The sequence below is a fragment of the Bos javanicus genome, chromosome 5, assembly GCF_032452875.1.
Source record: "Bos javanicus breed banteng chromosome 5, ARS-OSU_banteng_1.0, whole genome shotgun sequence".
In the NCBI taxonomy this organism is placed as follows: Eukaryota; Metazoa; Chordata; class Mammalia; order Artiodactyla; family Bovidae; genus Bos; species Bos javanicus.
Genome location: NC_083872.1, coordinates 116606709 through 116626794, shown reverse-complemented (window position 1 = coordinate 116626794; position 20086 = coordinate 116606709). Strand labels below are relative to the sequence as shown.

The following is a 20086-nucleotide window of genomic DNA, read 5'->3' as shown; positions in this document are numbered from 1 at the left end:
CAACGAGCAAGGCTGACACCCAGTGAGTCACGGTTGTGATGCTGTGATAGCTTCTTTGGAAGGAGAACAAAATCCCACAAGCAGTGCTTTCAGGCTGAGCTTTTTGTTGGTGTAGGTAAAAAACGTAGGAGAAACAGAGGCATTCTTACGCTCAAAGAACGAACGCCTTCATACCTTCGAGAGTGTTTGCTCAGAAGTCAGCAGAGCTATCAGCAACTGCACACGAGGACACACCATTGACTTCCTGTGAGTCCCACGACCTCTCCAGAGCAGCCCTGGGGCACACTCCGTGTTTACTTAACGCTGCAATCTGATCCGACCTCAGTGAGTTATTTCATAAGCCTTTTAAGGGTTACTACATTTTGTTCCTTTAAGAAGGCAATCCAAATTAGCAACAAAAGAATAGTTAAACACAAGAAAACCACCTCTTTTGTGCTCCTGAAGAAAGGCAGTCTTGGTCATTAAAAAGGTAAAGTGTTTTATTCTCCATCAACTTTCTCTTATAAAAATCAGCCCAGTAATTTTCCAAGGGTGGATTAGTAGTCTTCCACTCGTGCCTGTTCACAGATGAGTCACTGAAACAGCAAGCGCGTATATAAAAGGGCAAACTGTCCAGCGTGTGCACGCCACGTCCTGCAGGAATGACTCCCGTTATCGATGACGCGCAACATACTACCCCGGGATTTAGCACCTGAGGAGGGCCACTCCATTTCCAGTCTTTTCTCTCCCCTGCTCTTTAGACTGGATGACTTCTGCTGCTCTGTCTCCAAGGTCACTGACTGTTTCCTCTGTCCTCTCTATTGAATTGTTAACTTCATTCGGTAAAATTTTTATATTTTATTTGGACACTGTATTTTTCAGTTCTAAGATTTCTGTTTGGTTCTTTTATACAGTTTCTATTTCGCTGCTGAGAAAAGCGATCTTCTCATTCACTCAAAGCATGATTTCCTTTGCATCCTTGTGCAGAGTTACAACTGCTTTAAAACCCACATCTATGTCATCACACAGTCTATCTCCACTATCTTTTTTGTCTTGATAATGGGTTATATCTTCCTGTGTTTCATGTAAGTTTGGGTTGTAAGTTATCTTGGACATTGTGAATGCTATGGTATGGAAAACTCTAGGTTCTATTATATTCCTCTACAGAATACTGGTGTCTTATTTGTCTCAGTAGGTAATTACCTTGGTTGGACTTAAACTGAGACTCTTAAGTTGGCGGCTCAAGTCTCAGTGTCAGTATCTTACCCCCAGCTTGCTGCTTGGAGCCTGACGCTGTCTTGGATTCAGGCGCTGGCAGAGATTCGGGCGGTTGGTACACAGTGTGCAGGGCTTACCTTCTTCTTTCCAGGATTTCCACTTTCACTTTCCAAAAGCTGTGGCTGCTCCAAACTGTCCTTTGACTCTTTAAGCTAAAAGAACTATAGATTTTCTATCAGAGTTTTAACTGCCCCACGTGGCACACTCTGTTGTGCCCTTCATCCAAGTGTCATCTCGACTCCAAAATCGAACTATATCAAACTGGAATGTCTTCACATTGCTGTCTTTTGTCCAGAGTTTACCACTTGCAGGAGGATCAGTCCAATAGTAGCTTACAGGGCCATTAACAGAAGCAGAACCTACACAACTTATTTTTTCCCCAAAACTTTTACTTTTACTCACAATGCTATAGGTCACAAATTCAGAAAGGGCTTTGCCAGGCAGTCTGTCCCTGATTCATGCATCAGCTGGGCAACTGAGGAACTGCGCTTGGAACAAAGAAACTGGGCAATGACATAAAACGTTCCAAGATAGCCTCTCACGTCTGTGCCTGCTGCCCCGGGGCTTGTTCACCAGCCCCCTTCTCTCTCCTCGCTGCATTTCATGCTCCTCCATGTGGGCTTTTCCATGTGGACGTGGTAATCTCAGGGAATCTGCACTTCTTATGTGATGACTGGCCTCTAAGAGGCTAGATATGGGATCTACCCAACCGGTCAAGAGCTAGACCAGAAGCGGTACTGGATCCCTCCCACCATAATTTATAATTCAAAACACTCACAGGCCTTAGTCATCGAGATTCAAGAGGATGGAAAAATAAATCTAACCTCTGAGAGGGAAGTGGCAAAGTCACATTGCAGGAATACATACAGAATGATTGATATTTTTGCAGCCATCTTGGAAAAACATAATCTGCCCCACATATGTTCAGTATCTGACAGAGCAAAACAAATGCCACCAAACAAAAGCAAAACTCTGGAAAGACACAGGCAGGCTGTTCAAAGGGAAGCACGCTGGCCAGCCCTCCTGCTATCTCTTTTTATCATCCTCTCATATCAGCGTTACAATTACCCCTCAGCTGTTCAGCACAAAAGAGGTCTCCAGCGGCAGTCTGTTGAGTTTTCACAGATTTACACTTAAACATTATGTCCACGCCAGAGTATCTGGAAGAAATGCTTATGATGCATAAATGCAGGGCACAGATGTAAGTTAAGATTCGCTTGTTTCTTAAGATAATGGTCCAAAAGAAATTCTGTTTATTAAATGTCTACTATGTGCTTGAAAATTACTAGGTTCTATTTTTCACTCACATGCTCCATATAATAAGTAGTATGTTCAAACACACAGGCTTAGGACAAGCATTGACTGTTTAATACAAAGGAGACTGGTTCAAACACACAGAGCAAATATAATGCAAAAATTACAAAAGATAGAAACCCTAATACAAACAAATATGACACATTATGTCAAGCTGCGGAAACACACACGTATACATATACCTCAAGCTACTCTCTAAGCACTTCAAAGCTTCATCTCCAGAAAACGAATAGATTCTAAATCCTAAATACTATATTCTAAATAAAGTGGTATATGTATACAGCATACTAAGAACCTTACCTTGTCTTGGTTATCTTTATTCTTGTAGCACAGATTCCCAATCAGGCGAATGAGGTGAGACTTGAAGCCCTCAGCCACGCTGGAGACGTCACCGTCTGCTTTAATGGAAGCACAGGCACTGAAGATGTTTGTAGAATCATTGCCGGCCACGTGAATCAGGCGTAGAAGGTCTACAACAGAAAGGATAAACTGTTTTCCACAGGAAAATTTTTGTTTTGTACTCAGTTCAGTTCAGTTGCTCAGTTGTGTCCGACTCTTTTGTGACCCCATAGACTGCGGAATGCCAGGCTTCCCTGTCGATCACCAACACCCGGAGCTTACTCAAACTCATGTCCATTGAGTCGTTGATGCCATCCAACCATCTCACCCTCTGTCGTCCCCTTCTCCTCCCACCTTCAATCTTTCCCAGCATCAGGTTATTTTCCAATGAGTCAGCTCTTCACATCAGGTGGCCAAAGTACTGGAGTTTCAGCTTCAGCATCAGTCCTTCCAAAGAATATTCAGGACTTATTTCCTTTAGGATTGACTGGCTGGATCTCCTTGCAGTCCAAGGGACTCTTAAGAATCCCTTATTTTGTACTAGATTCTCATAAATAAATATAATTTATTTTAATGGATTAATATAAAATACAGGTATAGTATTCTTGCCTGGAGAATCCCATGGAGAAAGGATCCTGGCAGGCTACAGTCCATGGGGTCGCAAAGAGTCAGACAAGACTGAAGGGAATTAGCACACATGCACGCACAGAATACTGAAAGCTTTCATCAAAGTAATGGTTAGAAGGCTCTTCAGCGTTTGCCTTGGAATTTACCATAACGCTGACTTGGGGGATGATAAGCCAAAATGATTATCCCAACCTGGACTTTCTATTTATCCACACAGAAAAGTCAGCTAAAAATTTTCTTCCATCTTTCCTAGTGCAAGGTTTCCAAATCCAACTTCTTTATGAAGGCACTCATGTGATAACTACAGTCACTTAAGTGCAAACTGCAGTGCGTGCTAAGTCACTTCAGTCGTGTCCAACTCAGCCACCCCAGGCTCCTCTGTCCATGGGATTTCCCAGGCAAGAATACTGGGGTGGGTTGCCATTTCTCCCTCCAGGGGATCTTCCCGACCCAGGGACTGAACCTACGTCTCCTGCATTGTAGGCAGATTCTTTACCATTTAAGCCACCATGGATGCCCCCAAGCTTCAGTACCTATCTGCAACAAGCCATATGATAGAAATCAAGAAGCATGCTGATATTTTTTTTCCCATTGTTCAGATAATCAGAAGGCAGCAAAAGTTCTCTATTAATCTATTTTGGGTACACTCAGAAGAAATACCTTAATACTATTATACTCTATGAAATGCTTATAGGCAGTCTGTAAAGTAGACAATCTTCCAGAGGTTTTATAAACTGTTTCCACATTATCTCATTTACCGCTCTCAATGAAGTCATTAAAGGCAAGTCACTTTCCTGACTTTAAAATGAAGAAACCAGTTTCAGAGACATTGGGCTGGCAGTTGGGCTGACAACCCACGTTTGCTCAGGCTCCAAACGCATGCTTTTCCCGCAATAATTCAGTTTCTCAGTTTTGTGATGTCTTATTTTAACTACCACTGAAAGCACTGCATTCAAAATAAAACGCTGATATGAGATTCTAAACATCTTCTAAAGTTCACTGCTAACTCTTCTACCCATCTAGACGCCAATTTATCTTTCTTGGAAGATGGGTCTCCAGAATAAGTTTACTGTCTTAATAAAGGAAAAAAAAAAGCCAACAGTGAACAGCAACCACAAGCATGGCTAACCACAAGCAACAGGTTGTAAGTGAACTTACTACTTATTACTTACAAAATAACTGAACTTATTTCGCACAGCTTTTTAGCAAAGATGATAATATTTCAAACAACAGCTTCCCGTTTAAAACAATTTCCTTTAAGAAGGGAATACGTAATTACTATGGGTAAGGCAATGTCTTCAAGTTCCCTGAGTGAAGCTGGGAAAGTTCACTAACAAGACTGGAGAAACGACAGTAGCGTGAAATCACCGTCGTCCCTGAGGCCCGTCTCCCCATAGCCCTCCCACCCGCCACCGCCGTCACAAGCGCTACCGATGGGCCACCACTCTGGGCGCCCGCGTAAGAGGACGAGGGTCCCCACCCACTGAGCAGGCGATAAACGGCGTAAGGGGCAAAAGCTGCTGCCGGAACACGACGAGTCCTTTCAAGAAGAAATATTCCAGAAAATCTTAAAAGAAGACCAATACACTCAACATTAAGGACCTGTGTTTAAACTTTGTACTATAGTATGACAAGTCAAAGATTTTTTGATTCAAAAGAACACTATGTGTGATATTTCACTCACCAATCACTCTCTCCAACAAGCCAGGAAAAACCTGCAGATAGCCGAGCAGGTCAGTATTAGCGGTCATTTCACAAAGGACATCAAGAAGTCTAATTGTAGCCAGTGCCTCCTAAAAAGAAAAGAAAACATGACTTTCAAGACAAGCTAAGTGATGTGACTGTCACAAATAACTGTAGGAGAAGAAAATGTTACAAAAAACAGTCAAGAGACACTGCTTGTGACACATCTAAAGAGACAACCAGAATGATCGAGAACAAAACAGAAGTACTAAATACCTACAGGAATCATCGTTTTCACTAACAGCAGATCTGCCATCAAGAATGCAAGATTGTGTGGCTTCTTAGAACAAAGAGTCAGAAAAGTTCTTATTCAAGCAAAAATACCTTCCAACAGTGGAATAAATGTTCAAAATGACTAGCTACGTACATAACACTTATGCAAATACTTTCTTTTTCAAGAATTCCCAGCAAGCAAGTTCTACTGAGTAACCCATGAAATACATTGATTTCTTGTCCACAGGAATCCTGTGAAATGCTGTGGTTGAAAGAGCTATGACTGCAGGAACCTGGATTCTTTCTGGGTAAACACAAACCTACATGCTACCTTAACAGTTGGAAAAGATAATATTATTTGAAAACGTTCACATAACTATTAAATAATTTGTATCAAATAAACTCCATGATCAAGAAACTACCACTGCACGGCATCAGGTAGTCTAATTTTCAAATGCAACTTTATTATCTCAGATAACATTCTTCAAAAGAAAAAACAAGTTACTTCCTTTTAAAACTTCTAAATGTGTATTTATTATTCTCCAATTAGTAGAGTATATTTTAATATAGTATTCTGAAGTCTGATATAGCAAGAAACACACATTTTTGATATCTTTAACAGCTTTCATGTGCTAGTTCAAAAGTTAGGAGAAAATATCCAGATGCTAAGTCTGTTTAAAAGACTTGAGCAAACCTATCAACTTATTAGCACGGCACTGGCATCCTCTTTTGTTAAATGAGAAGCTGCTGCCAGTATCCTCTTTTATTAAATGAGTAGCTGCCCAGACTGGCATCTTTAGACACCACTTCTCCTTCAAGAAATGGCTGCCTGGCTGTAGGTCAGGACAGAGCACATATGAAGTTGCCCTGGACACCCTGTCACACCAGAGAGCAAGGCAGCTATCAAGAAACTCCTCGGTCATGTCGGAAGAAATCAGAAGCAACTGGAAGAGGCTCCCCTGGTTAGCACAGGAGACCATCAGGAAGAATCACTGCTAAAACTGAAAACAAATCCAACGGTTTGTAAGCCGTGACTTCAAAATGATTAAAAGCAAAACTAAACAACTAATCATCTTTGTACAAATTCAAAAAACCAGCTCTAGAAGGCTATTTAAAGGAGATTTAAGACACAGCAACAAATTGTAATGTATGGCTCTTACTTATATCCTGATTCAAAGAAATAAGCTTGAAAAAAAAAATATTAGACAATGGGGAACAGCTGATATTTAAATTTTTTAAGTTTTCGGATGTGTTACTTGTATTTCACTCATGTATTAATATAAAGTCTCCTTATCTTTCAGACACAGGTATAAAAGGTTAACTGATGAACTATGTGGGACCCTATGTGGATCTGGGGCATCCAGCGTAAGAATGGGTAGGACTGAGGATGAAACAAGAGCTGTGAGGAACTGATAAGTTCTGGACCTGGGTGATGGGGTTTAACGACATTTTTTCTCTTAGTCTACGGTTTGATATTTTTCATGATAAAAAGATTCAAAATTAGGGGGTGGGAAGAGATGATCTGAAAGTGTCAACTCCTCATTTCTATATTATTATCTGAAATAAACCCAAAAGAAAATTAATCTATCCTCACCTAACAAATTTCCAACCTTAATCATCAGAATGCTTTCATTAATGAAATGCTTCTAACGAGCATTTGGAAACTAATAATGAAGTAACAGCCAGGAAAAAAAAATTCCCTTAAAAAAAACAATAGAAATAAGTGAGATGCCATTCCAATATTTATAAATATTATAAAACTATGTATATTAAGTCAGGCACTAGTAGGGGGAAAAAAGATGTAGGCAAAGCAAAGGAATACAATTTTGAAATGAGTAAAAGAAAAAACAGATTGTCTTCTAGATCGTCTGGGTTCACTACCATTCGGTGTCTCTGAGCTATTTTACAACACTGTCAGTTGCCGAAAACTGACAATAATGCCAAGTCTTCTTGTCTACAGAAACGCAGATTACTTCTGCCTGGCTGGAATGCAATTAATCACTGCCTTGTTCATTGACCAGTTTCTGCATCTCTTTGTAAGTTCATTTCAGCATTCCTTTATCACACATAAACACGTGGCTCTGAATTCTTTAACAGTGGTTAGTAGCTTACCGGTTTCCACTGTAAAAGGTCAGAAACACAGAAATGGATGCAAAAGCATATTAAAAATTTAACATGATTTGGGTGGCATTAAAATTAGTAGAAAGGATGAGATTATTCAACAAATGGTACTAATACTGTAATTATCAGATAACATTTAGGGAATATTAGCTAGGTACCAATCAGTATACCAAGTGCTTATATGAAAATACAACTCATTTTACAGGTAAAGAAACTGGGGCACAGAGAAGATAGGTAACTTCCAAGATCACACACCAGAAATAGAAGAAATCCAGGTTCAAACCCAGCTGTCTTTTACCAAAGAGTATATAATCTTGGAGAGTTACAAGACACAAGCAACTCATTTGAATCTATGCTGCACTTCTTACAAAGAAATAAACCTTCAGATCAGATCAGATCAGTCGCTCAGTTGTGTCCGACTCTGCGACCCCATGAATCGCAGCACGCCAGGCCTCCCTGTCCATCACCAACTCCCAGAGTTCACCCAGACTCACGTCCATCGAGTCAGTGATGCCATCCAGACAGCTCATTCTCTGTCGTCCCCTTCTCCTCTTGCCCCCAATCCCTCCCAGCATCAGAGTCTTTTCCAATGAGTCAACTCTTCGCATGAAGTGGCCAAATTACTGGAGTTTCAGCTTTAGCATCATTCCTTCCAAAGAAATTCCAGGGCTGATCTCCTTCAGAATGGACTGGTTGGATCTCCTTGCAGTCCAAGGGACTCTCACAAGAGTCTTCTCCAACACCACAGTTCAAAAGCATCAATTCTTCGGCTCAGCCTTCTTCACAGACCAACTCTCACATCCATACATGACCACAGGAAAATCATAGCCTTGACTAGATGAACCTTTGTTGGCAAAATAATGTCTCTGCTTTTGAATATGCTATCTAGGTTGATCATAACTTTCCTTCCAAGGAGTAAGCGTCTTTTAATTTCATGGCTGCAGTCACCATCTGTTAGGTTAAGTAAATATGTGAACAGTGCACCGAAAGAACTAGAGTATACAGGTGTCTATTCCCACAATCTAAGTGAGGGTGATGTCACTAAACCTGTAAAGAAATTCAGAAGTCATAAGGGTAAAACTGATAAACCTAAGTGAATTAAAACAAACTCCCAAAAGGCTAAGACTACCATAAATAAATTCAAACAAAAATTAACTATGGGCCATAAAAGTTTCTTCTATTAGTGACAAAACATTTAACTTTCTGAAAACGCTCATTTAAAAAAGTATCTTAAAAGGTAACCTGATGTGAAAAAGAAACTGGAAAGAAGAGAGAAATGACACTTGGATCAGTGAGAGGGTGCAGACACACTCCTGCGCACTTAGGTGTGCTGTTTAGAAATGACTCTTACAAATTTTAAATAAGCACATGTTCTGTGACTCAGCAATTCAATTACCAGGAATTTATAATCCCACATCAACTTGCCCAAAACGGCAAAGGTATTTTTATAAGGATTTTTCACTGTTGTAATATTTATAAAGGTTTAAAAAAAAAATGTGGAAGCAACTCATATACACATCTATGGGAACAAATAAAAAAAATTCTGATGGCTCTATATAGTGTGATACTATTCAACTATTAAAAAGAAAGAGATGAATACATGTGTCCAAGGGTAAGACATACCAGAGTAAGTGAAAAAAGAAAGTTACAGGACAGAATATATAGTATTGTGTTTTAAAAAGTAACAAAAATACACAGGTGTGTATACACACAATAAAACCTTTGGAAGGGAAAAAGTATATGCTGATAAGTTTATAGAAAATAGATGGGGCCTGGGTGAAAAAGAGCAGTCCTTAACTTTGCTTCACTGCCTCTGGCTTGAATTATTTTTTCTTACAACAAAGGAAATGTTATGTTGTAAGAAAGGTAAGTTTCACTACAACAAGTGACAAGACTGAAACTTAAGATAAAGCAAATCTTAAAACAATAAGCTTACAGGACTGACAAAAATACGCCACATACTGGAAACAAGGAGTACACCAAAATACACCAAAGGACAGAAACTTATACGTTAATATGAGAACCTAGGATTATTTGTATAAAAGAATATATGAGTAAAACCTCAGAACGTTAAAGCCATGTAATTATGTAAATTAAAAAATGTGTGCTGTGTGCTTAGTAGCTCAGTCGTGTCCGACTCTTTGTGACCCCATGGCCTGCAGGGCTACAGCCTCCTTTGTCCATAGGGATTCTCCAGGCAAGAAGACTGGAGTGGGCTGCCATGCCCTCTTCTCAGGGATCTTCCCAACCCAGGGATCGAACCCAGGTCTCCCTCACTGCAGGCACATTCTTTACCATCTAAGCCACCAGGGAAGCCTAGATGCCACAAAAACATCTATTTTCATTCTGCGTTTTAGGTCACCGCATCGTGAGAACTTTATTGGACATCTTGTCGTGAGAACATCACAGGTGGGTAAATGCAGTGGCTTGAGGCAAACTGACAGTGCAGAGTCAACGGGTAAACACACCCTGCTTTCCAAGGTGTAAGCACTTGGTATAAATACTCCCACCGTGGCTGCTTTGAACTATCAGGAGTTTAACAACCAGCTCACAAATTACTGAATATTTAATAACTGACTCTCAGAAGTTGGTACAGGCCAGCTCCAATACACCACAGGGTTTATGATATATTAAATACTGAGGTACGGGTCTCCTTAAAAACTACTAATGCTCTTTTTAAAAACTTTTAACTTAAAGGATAACATATATATATATTAACATGCACAAGTCACGAGCATATCACTTCAGTTCAGTTGCTCAATCATGTCCGACTCTTTGCAACCCCATGGACTGCAGCAAGCTAGGCTTCCCTGTCCATCACCAACTCCCAGAGCTTTCTCCAACTCTTATCCATCGAGTCAATGATGCCATCCAACCATCTCATCCTCTGTTGTCCCCTTCTCCTCCTGCCTTCAATCTTTTCCAGCATCACTGTCTTTTCCACCATCAGCTCTTTGCATCAGGTGGCCAAAGTATTGTAGCTTCAGTTTCAGCATCAGTCCTTCCAATGAATATTCAGGACTGATTTCCTTTAGGATGGACTGGTTGGATCTCCTTGCAGTCCAAGGGGACTCTCGAGAGTCTTCTCCAACACCACAGTTCAAAAGCATCCATTCTTCAGTGCTCAGCTTTCTTTACGGTCCAACTCTCACATCCATACACAACTACTGGAAAAACCATAGCCTTGACTAGACGGATCTGTGTAGGCAAAGTAACATCTCTGCTTTTTAATATGCTGTCTAGGTTGGTCATAGCTTTTCTTCCAAGGAGCAAGCAAGCGTCTTTTAATTTCATGGCTGCAGTCACCATCTGCAGTGATTCTGGAGCCCAAGAAAAGAAAGTCTCTCACTGTTTCCCCATCTATTTGCCATGAAGTGATGAGACCGGATGCCATGATCTTCGTTTTTTGAATGTTGAATTTTAGGCCAGCTTTTTCGTTCTCCTCTTTCACAAGAGGCTCTTTAGTTATTCTTTGCTTTCTGTCCTAAGGGTGGCATCATCTGCATATCTGAGGTTATTGCTGTTTCTCCTGGCAATCTTGATTCCAGCTTGTGCTTCATCCAGCCCAGCACTTCGCATGATGTACTCCACATATAAGTTAAATAAGCAGGATGACAACACACAGCCTTGATGTACTCCTTTCCCAGTTTGGAACTAGTTCGTTGTTCCATGTCTGGTTCTAACTGTTGCTTCTTGACCTGCATACAGATTTCTCAGGAGTCAGACAAGGTGGTCTGGTATTCCCATCTCTTGAAGAATTTTCCAGAGTTCCTTTTGATCCATATAGTCAAAGGCTTTAGTGTAGTCAATAAAGCAGAAGTAGATGTTTTTCTGGAATTCTCTTGCTTTTTCTATGATCCAACGCATGCTGGCAATTTGAGTGTATAGATCAATGGATTTTCAAAAAGTGGACTATTTGGGCTTTCCCAAAAAAACTACAATTTTCTAGCTATTAATACGTAATAATTCCTCCCACTGTTAAAGAAAAAAGTATGAAAGATACAGCTTTTCCTAAACATTAGGTAATGTCTTATTACAATATTGATATCTATATTGTAAATGTTTGTGCCTTGAAAAAGTTTAAAGCTGTGATGTAACAAGTACTAAGTTTTACTTCATTTTCTGTCTCCTGGAAAATTCATTTTTAAAAGTTCCTTGAAGCATAGCTCACTGCTCCTCCTGCTGGAAACTGGGGCAAATCTTTCTCCAGAAAGGAAAGCAGCCCAAGAGTAAGACTTTGCTCTCTTCTATCACAGACGGAGAGTAAGAAACTGACTTTATCAGCGAGGCCCAACACGGGCTTTGTGACGCAGCACAGCAAGTCCACAGCGAAGCAGCTTTGAAAAAGGTATTTTCACAAAGAAGGAAATGCACTTGCACGGCAGAAGGGGCAAGTTACTATGGGAGTGAACAGGCGCACAACCCCATACACAGCTCTCAAGGCAATGCTGTGGGTTGGGGTCCACCTGCCCACCTTCCCATCCAGAGACAGCAAATGGACGACAGCACTGATTGTAATAAACAGAAGTAAGGACAACTCAAATGTCCAACTATGACAAAGCCTTTACACAGAACGCTCTACCGGCATTTTACGACATTCATTACGCATGCTTTATTTATGCATTCAGCAGGCATGCGCTAAGTGCCTCCTCTGTGCATGGTTCTAGGAACATTACCATCCAAACCTCTGCCCTCATGCAGCTTTTTCACACTCAGGAGAAGGAAAAACAGGAACTTACAAACAGGCAGTGTAAAATGATCTCTCTATGAACACCTGTGTGTGTGTGTGCAAGCATGCACATATTTGGTGTTGACTGCCTAGAAGATACATTAATTACAGCTTCTTAAGTCATTAACTCAAGATGGTAAGAATAAGGGCACTGCTTTCACTAATCTGTATTTTCATAACTGTTCTAAAATAAGAATACTGTCTCAGCTTGGGCAGCTGTAACAAAATACCAGACAGGGTAGCTCATAAACAACATTTATTTCTCTCAGTTCCGGAAGCTGGAAGTTCAAGATCACGGTGTCAGCCCGGCTGGGTTTGGGAGGGCCCTCTTCAGGGCTGCAGAGGGCCGACTTCTCGCTGTGGCCTTATGTAATGGAAGGGGCACGGACACTTTTTTGGGGTATCTTCTACAACCTCATCCGTGAGGCCCTCATGACCCAACTGCCTCCCAAAGGCCCTCCTCCTGCCACCATCACCCTGGGCACCAGGTTCTGACCAGGAACTTCAGAGGAGGTCCAGCCACAAACATTCAGTCCCCAGCAGGTACGTTACTTAAATAATACTTAAAGTTTTTGTCACCAAGGACCTGGCTGAGTCAGAAAACCTCTCTGTTCACTCACCTCATCATCGGTGTGCTGTTCGGAGGTCAGTTTCAGCACAATCTTGCACTGATCCACAAAAGTGCTTGCGATCAACTCAGCATGGCTCAAAAACACAGGGGCGTCATCCTTGGTCAGTGGCTCGTCACCCACTATTTTGGCGATCATAAGATCCAACAATGTAACCCTGTAAAACAGAGATGCTTACATGAATATGTAATACTGAAATTGTAGAATACTAAAAATATTTATAGAGACCATTTTAAGAGAGTACTTTTATTTTGAAATTCCTAACTTATTTCTAATGTCTACTTAGGGAAAACATATTTTTTGTGAATACAATTCATCAATTACCTATTTTTCAAAATCTTGGTTTCTTTGTTGTGACTAAGCTACAGAAGTAAGCATCTTGTTATATCCATTACTTTGAGCTGTGAAATAAAATTCCACATTTTAATAATGCTGTCAAGGTAAGTTATACATCACCTACTGTGACAAGGGCAAAGTGAAGTGGGCTAACTTTTATTCACTACTTTCAGTTCAGTTCAGTTCAGTTCAGTCGCTCAGTCGTGTCCGACTCTTTGCGACCCCATGAATCACAGGACGCCAGGCCTCTCTGTCCATCACCAACTCTTGGAGTTTACCCAAACTCATGTCCATCGAGTCGGTGATGCCAACCAGCCATCTCATCCTCTGTTGTCCCCTTCTTCTCCAGCCCCCAATCCCTCCCAGCATCAGGGTCTTTTCCAATGAGTCAACTCTTCGCATGAGGTGGCCAAATTACTGGAGTTTCAGCTTCAGCATCAGTCCTTCCAATGAACACCCAGGACCAATCTCCTTTAAGATGGACTGGTTGGATCTCCTTGCAGTCCAACGGACTCTCACAAGAGTCTTCTCCAACACCACAGTTCAAAAGCATCAATTTTTTGGCGCTCAGCTTTCTTCATAGTCCAACTCTCACATCCATACATGACCACAGGAAAAACCATAGCCTTGACTAGATGGACCTTTGCTGGCAAAGTAATGTCTCTGCTTTTTAATATGCTGTCTAGGTTGGTCATAACTTTGCTTCCAAGGAGTAAACGTATTTTAATTTCATGGCTGCAATCACCATCTGCAGTGATTTTGGAGCCCCCAAAAATAAAGTCTGACACTGTTACCACTGTTTCCCCATCTATTTCCCATGAACTGATGGGACCAGATGCCATGATCTTCGTTTTCTGAGTGTTGAGCTTTAAGCCAACTTTTTCACTCTCCTCTTTCCCTTTCATCAAGAGGCTCTTTAGTTCTTCTTCACTTTCTGCCATGAGGGTGGTGTCAACTGCATATCTGAGGATATTGATATTTCTCCCGGCAATCTTGATTCCAGCTTGTGCTTCTTCCAGCACAGCGTTTCTCATGATGTACTCTGCATAGAAGTTAAATAAGCAGGGGAACAATATACAGCCTTGACATACTCCTTTTCCTATTTGGAACCAGTCTGTTGTTCCATGTCCAGTTCTAACTGTTGCTTCCTGACCTGCATACAGGTTTCTCAAGAGGCAGATCAGGTGGTCTGGTATTCCCATCTCTTGAAGAATTTTCCACAGTTTATTGTGATCCACACAGTCAAAGGCTTTGGCATAGTCAATAAAGCAGAAATAGATGCTTATCTGTAACTTTCTTGCTTTTTCGACTATCCAACAGATGTTGGCAATTTGGTCTCTGTTTCCTCTGCCTTTTCTAAAACCAGCTTGAACATCTGGAAGTTCACGGTTCACGTATTGCTGAAGCCTGGCTTGGAGAATTTTAAGCATCACTTTACTAGTGTGTGAAGTGAGTGCAATTGTGTGGTAGTTTGAGCATTCTTTGGCATTGCCTTTCTTTGGGATTGGAATGAAAACTGACCTTTTCTAGTCCTGTGGCCACTGTTGAGTTTTCCAAATTTGCTGGTATATTGAGTGCAGCACTTTCACAGCATCATCTTTCGGGATTTGAAATAGCTCAACTGGAATTCCATCGCCTCCACTAGCTTTGTTCATAGTGATGCTTTCTAAGGCCCATTTGACTTCACATTCCAGGATGTCTGGCTCTATGTCAGTGATCACACCATCGTGATTATCTGGGTCATGAAGATCTTTTTTGTACAGTTCTTCTGTGTATTCTTGCCACCTCTTCATAATATCTTCTGCTTCTATTTTAGGTCCATACAATTTCTGTCCTTTATCGAGCCCATCTTTGCATGAAATGTTCCCTTGGTATCTCTAATTTTCTTGAAGAGATCTCTAGTCTTTCCCATTCTATTGTTTTCCTCTATGTCTTTGCATTGATCGCTGAGGAAGGCTTTCTTATCTCTCCTTGCTATTCTTTGGAACTCTGCATTCAAAAGGGTATATCTTTCCTTTTCTCCTTTGCTTTTCGCTTCTGTTATTTTCACAGCTGTTTGTAAGGCCTCTTCAGAAAGATCATTAGTCTGTGAAAATCAGCCACAGAGCTTAGCGATTTTCAAAACTCCTAAAACTTCACATTTCTTACAGCAGTTATTAATCCAAAATAAAACAAATAATCCCCTCAACTGAGCACAGAAGAACAATGAATAGTTCAGTATGCATTCAGATACATCTGTTTTCTCTAATTCACATACAATCCTTGAAGACAACAGGGTGCTCTGCCCACAAAGCCAGGCCTCCCACCTTCCCTGAGGAGGACGACCTCCGAGAGGCCAGAGAAGAGGCCACACAGGACGTGTGATTCAAGAGGAACTTGAAGGTCTGCCCGAAAGACATTCCCTGTAAGTTGGGATAATGTGGCAGGCATTACCGGTCTAAGAAGGCATGATCCCTAGCTTTAGGGAATTGAGCACCCAGGGGACGATCACCCAGAACAGGGTGAAGAGGAATGAGGAACAGACAGACAGGTCCTAACTGGGGGCAAGGACCAACACCACGCAGATGCTGAAGGAGGGAGAACCAGATCCTGAAGAGCTGGGTGGGGTCAGGACAGAGGCAGGCCACAGGGCAGTGGTAATCGAGGCGACCCAGGAACCGCAGGAAGGCCCTGGGGTCCCAGGAGCCCTGCTGAGGGGAGCTGCCGGCCTGCTGGCTGCCTCACACAGCAGGCCGAGGCAGTGGTGCTCCCGGGCGTCTCCTCTGCTCAGGAGAGGCGCCTCTCCATTCTATTAGGTGATCCTGAGATGGGAGAGCTAAGAGACAGGAAGGAAGAGATAGGAAGAGCTAAGATTTTGAACGAAACAAATCAGGGGTGAATCTTTAAAATATAAAGATACACACCAAGCTTGAAAAGTACCTGGGAATAAATTATACTTCATTCAATGATCCTCCTTATATTAAGTCATCTAGCAATAAAAACTTTTAAGGGCTCCCGCTGTCGGGAAGTGGGTCTAAAAACTTTACTCTGGAAGATGGGGTCCTCCCACTTGGAGTTCCCACCAAACTCTCTAACTCCCTCTGCTTCTGGCCACCATCCAAATCATCCTTCTTAGGGATTTTCTGGTGGTCCATGGTTAGGACTCCCCGCTTTCACTGCCAAGAGTCTGGGTACAAACCCCGATTGGGGAACTAAGATGCCACAAGCCACGCTGTGCAGCCAAGAAAAACAAAAAACAAACAAACAAAAAGCAAAAAAAAAAAAAAATCCCATCTTTCTCATAAAATAAAGGAATTACACATAGGACCTAGAACTTGAGTAGGAAAATATTTTTCAGAGGCATTTATTTTGATTGTGCACTGCATTTGCCAGCCCCATCTCTATGCCAGAAAATGTGTGTGTGTTGGGAAGTACTGCAGAGTCAGGGGAAATGGGACAATGGGGAATGTCTTGTTTCTTGCAGTTGCGGGGGAACCACACTAAACACTTGCTTGAAAACATAAAGGAGCGCGAGTGGTCTAAGAGATCCATTCACCCAGTAGTGGAGGCTGCAAAACCAGAAAGACCCAGCCAGAGGCCAGAGACCGGCGTCCAGAGCCATCACAACACCTCAGTCTCACTTCCTGCAACCCGGCAATCAGCACCGGAGCTGCCTCGGGGCCCTCAGACACAACCCTCAACTCATCCCTTGATCGCTGGCTATCATGAGCTGTCTACTTCTAATTCACTTCTGATAGTTACATACTCTGTCCCCAAAATGATGAGTCCTGCTTCATAAAAAAAAAACCGATAGCAATGTACATGTGAACGATTTTACAGAAAAAATCTACAGCAAGGTTCATACTTTAACGTTATGCTTCAATTGAGGCAGTCTACAGTCTCAAGAGCTCGTGCTTGCACTGTCCTAAAATGGGTAGGTTATGAGAGGATAAGGGGAAAAAACGAGAGAGGGAGTTTTATGAGCATTCTGGGGAAGAAATGATATCTTACAATTCTGGAAATAATATATCTGCAATTCAAAGACTGACATCTCCAACAAATTCTCAATTTATATTTTAACTACTCCACCTGTATGATTTGTTGAATGGCATGCCACAAAGGCCAAAACTTTCATTAACCTGGACAACAGGCTAACCAAGATATAGGCTATTGCTGGATTAATCTCATTAATCCTGTCAAAAATTACATATATGAGAAGCTAGTACATTACAGGGAAAATGATCAATGACTCTGGCATTAGACATACTGAGTTCAAATACCACCTCAGCCACTTTTGTAACCCAGGGCAAACACCTTAACCTTAAAAGTCTCAGATACCTGATGTGAAAAAATGGCAAGAATAAAACTATTTCAGAAGATTTCTCTGAGGATTAAAGGACAGTGGTTGCATGCTGCCTCCATTCCTAAGAGTGATGCTACCTGGAGGAAAAAGTCAAGCTCACTAGAGTAGCAGTGATAATAGAAATATGCACGCAGAAACACCAATTCACTTTCACTGAGCGATGATTGCATGCCAGCACTGAGAGCTTCATGCAGCACTACCCTCATTTTACAGAGGAAACAGGGTTCCAAGAGGTGACTTATCCAAAGCAGAGAGCGACATAACCAGCACAGCTGGCCTCCGCTCTTCTATCCTGTGCTATACAGATTATAACTCTGCAGACAGCTTTGCTGAAGCGCCAATACTTTGGTCACGTGATGCGAAGAGCTGACTCACTGGAAAAGACCCTGATGCTGGGGAAGATTGAAGGCAAAAGGAGAAGGGGGTGGCAGAGAATGAGATGGTTCAACAGAATCACTGATTCGTGGACACGAGTTTCACCAACTGGGAGATGGTGCAGGACAGGGAAGCCTGGCGTGCTGTAGTCCATGGGGTCGCAAAAGTCAGACACAACTAAGCAACTGAAAAACAACACAACACAGATATAAACGTGGTAGCTACACAAGCCGGTGTCCAGGAGCAGCTAGTTTAACTCAGTATCACTCCAGTTCACTGGGAAGGGGGACAAGAAAGTTGCATCAACACAGGCACTCATTTCTGCATAATCACACTCTGTGAGTTGATTTTAACCCTGTATCCAAAATATCTTCACCCAGTAATCAGCCCAAATAAACTACCAGGGTGAAGGAGTCAACTCCCCATGACAACCGTAGAACCAGCACAAGAAAGCTTCGCCTCCCGCTTACACACCCACGCCGGGGGCAGGGAGGGGCACCATTCACCCTCAGGCCCTAGGGACCACGAGCAGGGTCTTAATGAACACCAGGCCTGCTTCACTGACTGAGCCCCCAGTGGTTTTTAATCTAACAGCCCCCAACCCGACTGGATTCTCTAGCTCAGCAGCTTGAGGCCACAGCCTGGGCATTCCTCAGTAGACCTGTTGTGTGTCCCCAACTGAGACACCACAAGTGCCCCAGAAATCTCCAGTGCAGTCCCTCATCTGAACCCCAGGACATGGAACGTGTCCTATCTTCTCAGGAATGTGTCCTGTCTTCTCAGTTCTCAGCAATGTGCCCTGTCTTCTCAGTTCTCACAGGGCAGCATGGAGCGCCACTCCAGAAGCAAGGGGCGAAGTTAATTTCATCAAACACCCCCGCTGAGAAAACCATGTCTTTTCAGTTCTGTGGGCCTGTCAGCACGGCACTCTGAAGAATCATCCATCATTGCCCAAAACAAGTCACCAGGGGACCCAGCAGCCTCTACTTCTCCACAGAGCTCTGAGCGCTCCTGCAAAGCCCCCATCCCCTCCTCCTGCCACTGAGCAAAGACAAGCCACCAGGCCCAGCAGTTCCCGCAGCGAGCTTCACCCGAACCAGCCGAGCCACGCCAGGCTCCTGGCAGCAAAACGCGTCCTCCTGGAGGATGGGATCATCTGTGGTCCACAGTATCAACAGAGTCGGCATCCTGAAGAGATGCTTCAGTAAGTATTTGGTATCAGTAGAGTTTCTCATTCCAGTAAAGTTCCAGTACTGATTCTGGCAGGTGTTAAGAATAGAGAACTCAAAAGATTCAATCTTTGTCCTTGAAGAATACATATTCCAGCAGAAAAGCAAATAATCATGACACATGTGCAGGTGAGGATGCAAATAACTTTGCCCGAGCAACTCAGGAGAGCCAAGGGAACACCGGCAGTATCTGCAAAGGCCCACGTGGACATGGAATTTTTCAGTAAACAGGCACCACCACATGACACCATCTGCAGGCGGCTGAATCTGAGGATGTGGAGGACCCTCAGATGCAGAGGCCGGTTGTAAGTTACACTCGGGTTTCCCACTGCACTGCTGGTGGGCACCGCTAAACCCTCGAGTTGCTCAAGCGTCAACCATACTTAAGAGGAATCAAATTCACAGCAACAGAAAGTAGCACAGTGGTTTCCAGGGGCTGGGGGAGGGGTAAATGGGCAGCTGCTTAATGGGTAGACTTCTCTTTTGTTTAATTTTTGGCTGCATCAGGTGTTAGCTGTGTTCTCGGGTTCTTCCTTGCTACGTGCAGGCCCTCAGGTTGCCCTGCGGCACAAGAGATCTTAGTTCCCCAATCAGGGATCGAACCTGCGTCCCCAGCACTGCAAGGCAGATTCTTGAACACCAGGCCCCCAAGGAAGTTCCCAATGGGTACAGTTTCAATGGTACAAGAGGAGACAGTTCTGGAGACTGGCTGTACAACAACGTGACTACACTTAAACTGCCGAACTGCACATTTTTAAAAGGCTACAATGGTAACTTCCATATTAAGTGCATTTTATCACAGTTTCTAAAGACACTAAAGCCCACGTCTAGT

General features: G+C 42.5%; 1 protein-coding gene across 1 annotated transcript in view; it reads right to left on the bottom strand.

Annotated features, from left to right (window-relative positions):
• Positions 1–20086, bottom strand: part of ATXN10 (ataxin 10) — a 141005-nt gene that overhangs the window by 72551 nt on the left and 48368 nt on the right. The window contains exons 7-9 of the mRNA XM_061418852.1: positions 12964–13129; positions 5222–5330; positions 2872–3041 (exon numbers count right to left, since the gene is read on the bottom strand). Of these exons, the coding sequence (XP_061274836.1) occupies positions 2872–3041; positions 5222–5330; positions 12964–13129 (445 nt within the window). The remainder of the gene's footprint in view (positions 1–2871; positions 3042–5221; positions 5331–12963; positions 13130–20086) is intronic.